The sequence below is a fragment of the Pan paniscus genome, chromosome 20 (assembly GCF_029289425.2).
Source record: "Pan paniscus chromosome 20, NHGRI_mPanPan1-v2.0_pri, whole genome shotgun sequence".
NCBI classification, from domain to species: Eukaryota; Metazoa; Chordata; class Mammalia; order Primates; family Hominidae; genus Pan; species Pan paniscus.
Window position 1 is genome coordinate 45,590,262 of NC_073269.2, and position 11,959 is coordinate 45,602,220.

An 11,959-nucleotide genomic window follows, 5' to 3' on the forward strand; every position below is an offset into this window, starting at 1 on the left:
TTCTGAGATGGAATCTCACTCTGTTGACCAGGCTGGAGTGCAGTGACATGACCTCAGCTCACTGCAGCCTCCGCCTCCAGGGTTCAAGCGATACTCCTGCCTCAGCCTCCCGAGTAGCTGGGACTACAGGCCTGTGCCACCACGCCTGGCTGATTTTTATATTTTTAGTAGAGATGGGGGTTTCACCATGTTGGCCAGGCTGGTCTCGAACTCCTGACCTCAAGTGATCCACCTGCCTCAGCCTCACAAACTGCTGGGATTACAGGCGTGAGCCACCATGCCCAGCTGCACATCCCAGCATTCAAAGACCAAAGAGCCTGGAGTTCTGATGTTTAAGGGCAGGTGCAGGGTGTCCCAGCTCATAAGAGAGAGCAAATTCCCCTTTCCTCTGCCTTTTTGTTCTATTCAGGCCCTCGGCCAATTGGATGGTGCCCACCACATTGGGTAACAACGGGTCTTCCTTACTCAGTCCATTGATTCAAATGCCAATCTCTTCTGGAAACACCCCAGAGTCATACCCAGAATTAACGCATCACCAGCTATCTGGTAAACTTAACCAGTCAAGGTGACACCTAAAATTAACCATCACAATTATAAAAATAACTACTCAGAGAAACATTAGGAGCATGAACTGAAATTAGTTAATGGGACATTCTTAAACCAATGGCAGAAGCTCCTTCTTGGCCAGGAGCAGTGGCTCATGCCTTTAATACTAGCACTTTGCGAGGCTGAAGCAGGAGGATGGCTTAAGGCCAGGAGTTCAAGACTGGCCTGGGCAACATAGTGAGACCCCTATCTCTACAAAAATAAATAAATAAATAATAAAGTAAGGTGGTGGCTCACGCCTGTAATCCCAGCACTTTGGGAGGCCGAGGCGGGCAGATCATCTGAAGTCAGGAGTTCGAAGCCAGCCTGACCAACATAGTAAAATCCAGTCTCTACTAAAAATACAAAAATTAGCCAGGCGTGATGGCATGCACCTGTAATCCCAACTACTTAGGAGGCTGAGGCAGGAGAATCGCTTCAACTCGGGAGGCAGAAGTTGCAGTGAGCCAAGATTGCACCATTGCACTCCAGCCTGGGCAGCAAGAGCAAAACTACATCTCAAAAAATAATAATAATAATAATAAAATAAAAAACAAGCTTTTTTTTTTTTTGAAACAGGATCTCACTCCATCGCCCAGGCTGGAGTGCAGTGGCACGATCTTGGCTCACTGCAACCTCCGTCTCCCAGGTTCAAGTGATTCTCATGCCTCGGCCTCCTGAGTAGCTGAGACCACAGGCGCATGCCACCACACCTGGCTAATTTAAAATAAAAAAGAAGCTTTCTCTCTGCCACTCAGGTAGCCTTATCCCTAATCTCAGCCTCCGTCAGGGACTCCCCGAGGCCAGTTGGCTGAAAGCTGCCCAGGGAGTTCTAAGGATTTCAGTTTCTCTTTCCTTCTTGGTGCAGTTCCGAGCTCACTTGGCCCTGCTCACACCTGTTCCCTCATCAGGCTCCCAGACTGGCCCCGCCCACTCATGCCTCTTAAGTCAAAGTGGAAATTCTCATTTCCAATTACCTTTTCACTTTACACACATCATCTTGGATTGCCCATTTTGTGTGGCTAAAAAGCAGAGCCATGCCGCTGGGGAAGCAGTTGCGATTTAGCCATGGCTGCAGCTTGGACCGTGGTGCTGGTGACTTTGGTGCTAGGCTTGGCCGTGGCAGGCCCTGTCCCCACTTCCAAGCCCACCACAACTGGGAAGGGCTGCCACATTGGCAGGTTCAAATCTCTGTCACCACAGGAGCTAGCGAGCTTCAAGAAGGCCAGGGACGCCTTGGTGAGTTCCTGTTGCTGTGGACAAACCACTTCTACGGGTGTCCCAATTACTGCCCTGCTACTGTGGGCTAGCCTCTAGCCTTCCAACTATGGCAAACCTCTATCCTTTCTGCACTGGGTTAAACCCATGCTGTCAGGCCAACTTCATCCTTGCTGCTATGAGCTAGCTTCCAGCCATCCTGCTGTGGGCTAACCCCTGCCCTTGCTCTCTAGGAAGAGTCACTCAAGCTGAAAAACTGGAGTTGCAGCTCTCCTGTCTTCCCCGGGAACTGGGACCTGAGGCTTCTCCAGGTGAGCTGAAAGTCAGACTCCCTTCACCCTTCCCTTGACCCTCTCCCCCCTCTTCTTAAGTGGCCCCTTAGCCTTCTTTGTTTCCCTTGTCCTTCAGTCTCTTGGACCTCTCCTCACCTGTCCTGTGCCCCTGCCACTTCAAAACTGCTCTTTTGACTCTGTCCTTCCCCTGGGTCCCTTTTATCATCTCACATCGGCCCCACTTCCCTAGCTCGCTCACCTGTCCCTGTCACTTCCACTCTCACTCTTCATTTCTCTCCCAAATGTCCCTAGTCTGTCGCCCACCTGTGCCTTTCGTCCTGCTCCACTTCTCCCTGTCTGTTCCCAACACTGACTCCCTCTCCCTCTCACCTGCCCCGTCACCTGTCCCTCATTATCTCTCACAGACGTTCATCCAGCTCATGATCCCCCCTCATCCACCCTTCTCTTTTTTTTTTTTTTTTTTTTTGAGACAGAGTCTTGCTCTATGGCCCAGGCTGGAGTGCAGTGGCATGATCTCGGTTCACTGCAACCTCCGCCTCCCGGGTTCAAGCAATTCTCCTGCCTCAGCCTCCCGAGTAACTGGGATTACAGGCATGTGCCATGATGCCCAGCTAATTTTTGTATTTTTAGTAGAGACGGGGTTTCACTATGTTGGCCAGGCTTGGTCTCGAAATCCTGACCTCAGGTGATCCACCCACCTCGGCCTCCCAAAGTGCTGGGATTACAGGCGTGAGCCACCACACCCAGCCCTACCCTTCTTCTCTGTGCATGCAACTGTCCCTCTCTTACTGTGCCCCCAACCTGCTTTCTCCTCACCCGTCCCCACCCCGCCCCAGAGAACTTCTGTGACCCCCGTAAGTCCCCTTTCATTTGTCTCCATTTCACTTATCCCCTCACCTGCCTCCTTGACCATCCTGCCTCACCTGTATCCTTCCTCATGTCTTCCCCCTCCTGTCTCCTTCTCCCCAGACCCCTCACCTGTCCCCACCACACGCACTGTGTCACCGACCTTCCCCAGGACTGCCTACCTGTCCCCACTAACTGGGTCTTCTTGCCTGTTCTCCCTCACCTGCTCTTTGTCACCTCTCCTCAGGTGAGGGAGCGCCCTGTGGCCTTGGAGGCTGAGCTGGCCCTGACGCTGAAGGTCCTGGAGGCCGCTGCTGGCCCAGCCCTGGAGGACGTCCTAGACCAGCCCCTTCACACCCTGCACCACATCCTCTCCCAGCTCCAGGCCTGTGTGAGTCCTTGGGGCCCGGGCACCCAGGTCTGTGGGCTCTGAGCAGCATCCTTCCCCTGTGGTGGCCCAGGCTCCGCCTCACACATCGCCCTCTTCTGCCCACAGATCCAGCCTCAGCCCACGGCAGGGCCCAGGCCCCGGGGCCGCCTCCACCACTGGCTGCACCGGCTCCAGGAGGCCCCCAAAAAGGTGAGTGACCCAGGAAGAGAAGGACCAGGGTCTGGGGAGCCAATAGGAGCCCAGACCCTGGACAGCCCCTGACCCATCCCCTCCTCCCCTACAGGAGTCTCCTGGCTGCCTGGAGGCGTCTGTCACCTTCAACCTCTTCCGCCTCCTCACGCGAGACCTCAAATGTGTGGCCGATGGGGACCTGTGTCTGAGAACGTCAACCCACCCCGAGTCCACCTGACACCCCACACCTTATTTATGTGCTGAGCCCTACTCCTTCCTTAATTTATTTCCTCTCACCCTTTATTTATGAAGCTGCAGCCCTGACTGAGACATAGGGCTGAGTTTATTGTTTTACTTTTATACATTATGCACAAATAAACAACAAGGAATTGGAACCTTCTGTGATAGGTCAATCCTTGAGTGTGTGTGTGATTGTGGGTCTGTGACTGGGTGTGGATGTCTGGGTGATGCAGGCAAAATTTGTGACTCGTTGTGTATATTTGTGTGTGCCTGACTTCTGTGACTATGTATGTATTTGTATGGAAATGAGTGTCTGCCTGAACTTGAGTCTAACCAAAGGTGCGTAACTGTGCATGTTCATGCCCACACGTGTGCAAGTATGTGTGTGTACTGCCAGGCATGGTGGCTCACACCTGTAATCCCAGTGCTTTGGGAGGCTGAGGCAGGCAGATCACTTGAGGTCAGGAATTTGAGACCAGCTTAGCCAACATGGTGAAACCCTGTCTCCACTAAAAGTACAAAAATTAGCCGGGAGTTGTGGCATGACCCCGTAATCCCAGCTACTCGGGAGGCTGAGGCAAGAGAAATGCTTGAACCCGGGAGGTGGAGGTTGTGGTGAGCCGAGATCACATCACTGCACTCCAGCCTGGCCACCAAGAGAGAAACTCCATCTTTAAAAAAAAAAAAAAAAAAAAAAAAGGCCAGCCTCCGTGGCTCAGGCCTGTAATCCCGGCACTTTGGGAGGCCAAGGCGGGCAGATCACTTGAGGTCGGGAGTTTGAGACCAACCTGACCAACATGGAGAAACCCCATCTCTACTAAAAATACAAAAATTAGCCAGGTGTGGTGATGCATACCTGTAATCCCAGCTACTCGGGAAGCTGAGGCAGGAGAATCGCTTGAACCCGGGAGGTAGAGGTTGCGGTGAGCCGAGATCACGCCATTGCACTCCAGCCCGGGCAACAAGAGTGAAACTCCATCTCGAGAAAGAAAAAAAAAAAGAAAGAAAGAAAAGAAAAGCTGTCAGGATGCTACATCCTGGAACCTAACCACAATGCTGTGAGAAGCCCAGACATACAGAGAGACCACATATAGGTACTCCATTTGATAGTCCCAGCATAGCTTTTGAATCACCCCAGCTCAGGAACCAGACATGCGAGTGAAGAAGCATTTAGATGACTCTAGGTCCCAGCTGGGGCAGAGACAAGCCATCACCACTGGGCCCTGATTAAGTTCCTGACCCACAGAAACTGTGAGCATAATAATATTTGTTTTATGCCACTAAGTTTGGTTTGTTATAAGGCAAGAAATCATTGAAACAGTGAGAGAGCCACCAGCCCATCACAATTCACTGTGAGGTGTGTCACAAGAAATTTATTACCAAAATAACTCATCAGAGTTTCTTTTCTGGGCTGGGCAGAGGGGGACAGCGCCTGGCTCCATCGCCCAGGCTGAAGTGCAGTAGTACGATCTATCTCGGATCACTGCAGTCTCCACCTCCTAGTTTCAAACCGTCCTCCCACCTCAGCTTTCCGAGCAGCTGGGACTACAGGTATGTGCCTCCACCCCCACTTAATTTTTGTAATTTTTGCAGAAACGGGGTTTTGCTATGTTGCCCAGACTGGTGTCGAACTCCCGGACTCAAGCAATCCTCCTGCCTCGGCCTACCAAAGTGCTAGGACTACAGGCGTCAGCCACCACACCAGCTCCACCAAAGTTTCTGAATGGTTGACTTTTTGTTACATTACAGGGGATTCAGAATAAAATTCCATTCTTATAATCCTATAACTCTCACTTCTTTGTATCGTTTGTTTGTTTGAGACGGAGTCTTGCTCTGTCACCCAGGCTGGAGTGCAATGACAAGATCTCAGCTCACAGCAACCTTCACCTCCTGGGTTCAAGCGATTCTCCTGCCTCAGCCTCCTGAGTAGCTGGGACTACAGGCACATGCCACCACTCCCAGCTAATTTTTGTATTTTTAGTAGAAACAGGGTTTCACCATGTTGGCCAGGCTGGTCTCGAACTCCTGGCCTCAAGTGATCCTCCCACCTCGGCCTTCCAAAGTGCTGGAATTATAGGCATGAGCCACGGCTCCCAGCCTCCTTTGCATTCTTGAGTATTTTCTTGATTAGGAGTCAGAGGGCTGAAGTACAGCCATACACAGAAATTACACACAACCAACGGGCAAAAGTTGAAGCACTCCCTTTGATAACCAAAAACAAGTTAAATGTGGCCAGGTGTGGTGGCTCACGCCTATAATCCCTGCACTTTAGGAGGCCTAGGTGGGAGGACTGTTTGAGCGCAGAAGTTAGAGACCAGCCTGAGCAACATAGCGACCACATCTTTACAAAAAAACTTAAAAATTAGGTAGGCATGGTGGCACGTGCCTGTAGTCCCAGTCCCAGGAGGATGGCTCGAGTCCAGGAGGTTGAGGCTGTAGTGAGCCATGATCGTGCCACTGCACTCCAGCCTGGGTGACAAAGTAAGACTGTCTCAAAAAAAGAAAGAGAGAGAGAGAGAGAGAGAGAAAGAAAGGGGAGTTAAACGTAAAAAAGCTATTTGTAAATGTCTTAAAAATTTACACACAACCTCACAGCCATTCCCACTACATTATGAAGTCTGTGACTAGCAGAACCTCAGTTTGGGTAGGGGGCAGCATGGTGCCCTGCCCAGGACATGAATTTCTGTCCCTTTTGCCTGATACCTGCTTTCCCAGGCTCCCTCGCAGCTCAGGGTGGCCATGAAATTAAGGGCTTCTTAAATAATTTATGCTGGGTGCAGTGGCTCACTCCTGTAATCCTAGCACTTTGGGAGGCTGAGGCAGGCAGATCACTTGAGGTCAGGGGTTTGAGAACAGCCTGCCCAACACGGCGAAACTCCATCTCTACTAAAAATACAAAAATTAGCCGGGTGTGGTGGTGCGTCTGTAACCCCAGCTACTCGGGAGGCCGAGGGGCAGGAGAATCACTTGAACTCAGGAGGCAGAGGTTACAGTGAGCCGAGATGGTGCCACTGCACTCCAGCCTGGGTGACAAAGCAAGACTCTGTCTCAAAAAAAAAAAAAAAAAAAAGTTAATCTGTGTAAAAAATGTAACAGAGCTTGGCAAAGGCTGAGCCCCATACATGTGTTTGTTGCTGTTACTCTTATTATTTTAACATATTTTTCTTCCTTAAGACAAACAGAACTCTTTCCCACTTGTTCCCTACCTTCCTGCTTAGTTCATTGGTATGAGGATGTGAGACCCAGAGCTATGGCAACCATTTTGTGACCACAAGGCAACAAGTTTAGGGTGTGAAGCTATCATTTTGAGGAAGGTAGAACAAAAGAGTAGAAAACGGGGTCCTTGCTGATATTAATAAGCCATTGCACAAAACCCCAGAATCCCCTAACTCCAGACTTACTCTTAGGTGACATAACTGTCTTTATTGCTTAAGTCGTGTTAATTGGATTTTTCTGTTTCTTGTGGCCAAATGTATCCCCACAAATTCATCTCTGCATGGCCAGCACTGAACCCAGAGAATGTGGTCAATTAATATTTCATAAAAGTTTTAATCATATAGGACATGTCTGAGCCCAGGCATATGAGTCTCTTCAATTATGAATGTTGCAATGGAAGAAAACAAGGTTGCAAATCTCTACTTGGAGATGCCAAGGCTTTATAGAAGAGATTTTGAACTGGATATATTTTAGTTTTGCCTGAGCAGCATCCATTACTCCTGGTAACAGCTCTTCAATTTTCCTTCGGAAATGACCTCCTTTCCTACTCCCTCATTTGGCTGGACACATGACTCCAATTTGATCAATTAGAGCAAGCACTCCATCTCCGGAGCGCAGTAACAAGTTTTCCTTGTCCTCTCTCATGGTGGCCTTTGCTTAAGTGGTTCCCTATGCTTAGGACAGTTCCCACCACTCTCCCATGACCAAGTCTTCACCTGGCTCATTTCCACAATACCACTTCCTCCTTCAAAAATCCTTCTGCATAGTACACCAGGGTTTCTATTGCTTTATTTTTTATTTTATATATATATGTGTGTATATATATATATATATATTTTTTTTTTTTTTTTTTTTGAGACAGAGTCTAGTTCTGTCACCCAGGCTGGAGTGCAGTGGTGCGATCTTGGCTTACTGCAACCTCCACCTCCCGGGTTCAAGTGATTCTCGTGCCTCATCCTCCTGAGTAGCTGGGATTACAGGCACCCGCCACCATGCATGGCTAATTTTTGTACTTTTAGTAGAGACAGGGTTTTACCATGTTGGCCAGGCTGGTCTCGAACTCCTGACCTCAGGTGATCCACCCGCCTCAGCCTCCCAAAGTGCTGGGATTACAGGCATGAGCCACTGTGTCCAGCCTCTATTGCTTTTATATGCTCAACAAGCTTTCTTATTTTTTTTCTTTTTTGAGACTAGCATATTACAGCAACAAGCTTTCTTTGTTTCATTTTTTTTTAAGATCTTGCTCTGTCATCCAGGCTGGAGTGCAGTGGCTCAATCATAGCTCACTGCTGCCTCAAACTCCTGGGCTCAAGACCACCTCCTGAGTAACTGGGACTACACGTACACACCACCATGCTTGGCTAATTTTTTATTTTTATTTTTATAGAGACAGAGTCTCGCCATGTTGCCCAGGCTGGTCTCAAGCTCCTAGCCTCAAGTGATCCTCCCACCTTGGCCTCCCAAAGTTCTGGAATTACAGGTATGAGCCACCACACCCAGCCAACAAGATTTCTTATCCTACTTTTTCTGGAGAGTATTTACCTTCAACCACATAAAATTGCCAATACTATACAATGTGTGACCTACAAAAATGGCAAGTTCATGTGGTTCAACCTAATATTTAGCGATCCCTACTTCCCAGGACACACAACCGGGACATAGGACCCACCCACCCCCTACCTGGCCAATCAAAGCATTCCATTCATTGCCTTGGATGCGGCAATCAGTGCAGGGGTTGCTATGTGACCTCGGCCAGGCCGATAAGAGCTCTTCCCTGAGATTTTTCTCTTAGGACTAGAGATTCTGCCATTTTATCTCTGGGCTCTGGAAAGATTGAGTCTGTGTCTGTAAATAAATGACCATTTTCCCCCGCCACATGCAGCTGAAAGGGATGAGTCTGAGCTGAGCCAAGCAGAGAAGAGAGCTGTGTAGGGAGAGTGTCTTGGTGGGGTTGAGTCTGGGTTCCTTTCTCTAAAGCTCTGTTCCTTGTAGCTTTGCAATCACCCCACAACTTTTTCTTTTCTTTTTTTTTTTTTTTGAGACGGAGTCTCACTCTGTCACCCAGGCTGGAATGCAGTGAGGTAATCTCAAGTGATTCTCCTGCCTCAGCCCTTCAAGTAGCTGAAATCACAGGCACCAACCATGCCCAGCTGATTTTTGTATTTTTAGCAGAGATAGGGCTTCACCATGTTGGCCAGCCTGGTCTCGAACTCCTGACCTCAGGCGATCCTCCCACCTTGGCCTCCCAAAGTGCTGGGATTACGTGTCAGTCACTGCACCCAGCCCCCAATTCTGTTTTGAAGGTAGGCATACCTCACCCCAAAGCTGGGGTCTCCATAGAAATCAGACCACATACCACCCCTGGTAAAGACCCTTCATTGGCTTCCCATGGCCCCAAAGAATAAAATGTTAACTCTTGACCACACCTCACAAGGTTCTGTAGAACCCGCTTGCTTCTCCCACCTACTCTCCTCTCACTCTTCCCACTTCAGTCCAGACACACTGCCTCCAACACATCAAGCACACTACTTCCTAAGGGTCTTTACACATGCTGTTCCCTTTGCCAGGAATGCTTTTCCCTGCTTTTCTCACAATGCATTTATTTAGCTCTGTCATCACCATCCTTCACCCTCCCATCTAAAGTAGGCCTCAAAGTCATTCTCTATGCCATCATCCTGTTTTCATTCTTGGCACAACATTTATTTGCCACTGGACATGCATTATTTACTCGTTTTTGTTTGCTTGTTTTTTGGGTCTCACTCTGCCACACAGGCTGGAGTGCAGTGGTGCAATCAGGGCTCATTGCAGCCTCAACCTCCTGGACTCATTTAATTGCTTATTTGTTTATTTCTCCTCCCTCTAGAATATAGGCACCACGGAGCAGGGCTTTCTTGTTTTGTTTCATCTATTTTGTTCACTGCGATAGCCCCTACATAGGACCAGTTACATAATACATGCTCAATAATGCTTTATCAAGTGAATTAGAGACAAGATTCCTGATGGTTCTGTGTGCAGGTTGGAGGCAGTCAGCTTTCCAATCATGGCTCTGCTGTTAACTGGCTGTGTGATCTTGGAGATGCTCCTTAACCTCTCTGAGCTTCAGTTTCCTCATCTTGAAAATTGTGTGCACACACTGCATATACCTGTGCAGGCTTTAAATGCAGTCATGCTTATTATTGGAGTAACTCCATTTCCTGAGCATTATGTGCCATGCACTGGGTTGCATGCTCTTTATCCGTGCATCAGGGAGGGTTTGGGAGCACTGCGCCTGGCTTGTGAAAAGCCCTCAGTACCTAGGAGTCGTCATGACTGACACAAATGAGGGTGGTTGGGCTCCTGGGCGAGGAAGCCTCCTGGCCTGTGATTCTCTGGTGCCTCTGTCCTAGCAGCCTCCCACCCTGTCTGCCTAGATCCATCCCCCTCCCTCCTGCTCCGTTTCTATTTCTGTCTTTCTCTCCTCCTCCCCTGGCCTCAGGGGGCCCCTGGCTGGCAAGAAGCCTTCCTCCTTCTTCCCCAAGATCAGGAAGGTGTTATCACTGCAGGGCCCCTGCAAGGGCTGGGATGTCTGTCCCTCTCCTCTCCCCAACCAGCTTTCCTTCCCCAGCCACAGCCCTCAGCCTCACCTGAGAAACTCCTCTCCCCACACCATCCTCCATGCCCTCCGCCAGGGTCCCTCAGATTCCAGGCAGAGCGACACAAGAGGTCTTGTCCCTGAGCTCACCAGGCTAGCTGTGGATATCCAAGCTCAGCTAAGCAAATGGGGGCCACACCCCAGCTTCCGGACACAGACCCCAGAGGCAGCATAGTGTAGGGGTACAATCAAACTTCCAGCTCTGCTATTTATTCATTGGGGGGATGGAGGGACTACGGCAAGTGACTTCATCTCTCTGTGGTTCAGGTTCTTGTCTGTAAAATGGGACCAAGGATAGATCTACCCTACCCCACTGAGTTGTGAGGTCTCAGAGGGTGGAATGAATATTCAATAACTGCTCAGCAGTACAGTGCTCTAGTTGAGTATTAAAAGAGTTCAGGGAATGTCACCCCAAAATATGGCACCCTGGTATGCTGATTATTTTAAATTAAAGGCACTTAGAGATCCATAGATGCTGGAAGAGGCTTTCCTCCTATGTCTTCTTATCTGCCTAAAGATCAAAAAGAACACAAGTGCCTTCTGTCCTCTCCCTGACATTTCATTATCTTTAACAGGAAAAAAAGACAGAGAAATGTCTACACCTGGACGGACTTTGTCACAAGAAATTATCTGTCAGGCTCAAATTCCAGAGACATTTACAAGCTAAATTCTGTCTCCTGGACCCATTTATTTTCCCCAAAATCATTTATTACCCCTCAAAATTGCCTTCCTTTCCCCATCTCCCCTCCTGTGAAGAAAGGTATATAAGTATATAAACCTCACTGGGTTATTGGGTAATCATTTTCCTGTGATTTTCCTAGTGCATGTTAAATACCCTCCATATGCCTTTTCTCTTGTTAATCTATTGTCAGCCCATTCCAGTGAAATTTCAGAGAGTGAAGGGGAAGCTGTCTTTTCACCCCTATAGTAGAGACTCAGAAGTTGGCCTGCCTGCCTTTTTAAATCCCAGTTTTACCACCTTGGGCCAGTTATTTAACTTTTCTGGGCCAAAATTCCCTCATCTGGAAAACAGGATAATAATACCGATATGTCCTGGTGTTGTGAGAATTAAATGACTTAAGTGCTTGGCACATAGTAAGTATTCACTAAGCGTTAGCTATTATGATCATTTTATTTTTGTGATTATTCCCCACCTCTAAGTCTCTCAGAGGATAAAAGCCTGTCTGCCAGTCTCCCCCGGCCCCAGTTAGTCATCTTCCCATCTTCCTTCAGTCTCACTTAGAGTCCTTATGCTGCAATCTAGGTCACCCTCCCCCAACACACACACACACACACACACACACACACACACACACACACAGACACACCACACGCGGACACACATACAGACACACACACAGGTCAGCA

At 48.9% G+C, this 11,959-nt stretch overlaps 1 protein-coding gene across 1 annotated transcript; it reads left to right on the forward strand.

The window, feature by feature from the left end:
• The first annotated feature begins 1,339 nt into the window (after nt 1-1,339).
• Nucleotides 1,340-11,854, forward strand: LOC100976419 (interferon lambda-1). The gene is made up of 5 exons (XM_063600257.1): nt 1,340-1,824; nt 2,037-2,114; nt 3,190-3,333; nt 3,439-3,522; nt 3,617-11,854. Exons 1-5 carry the CDS (start codon nt 1,654-1,656, stop codon nt 3,740-3,742), a joined length of 603 nt encoding a protein of 200 aa, XP_063456327.1. The 5' UTR covers nt 1,340-1,653; the 3' UTR covers nt 3,743-11,854.
• The last annotated feature ends 105 nt before the right edge of the window (nt 11,855-11,959 follow it).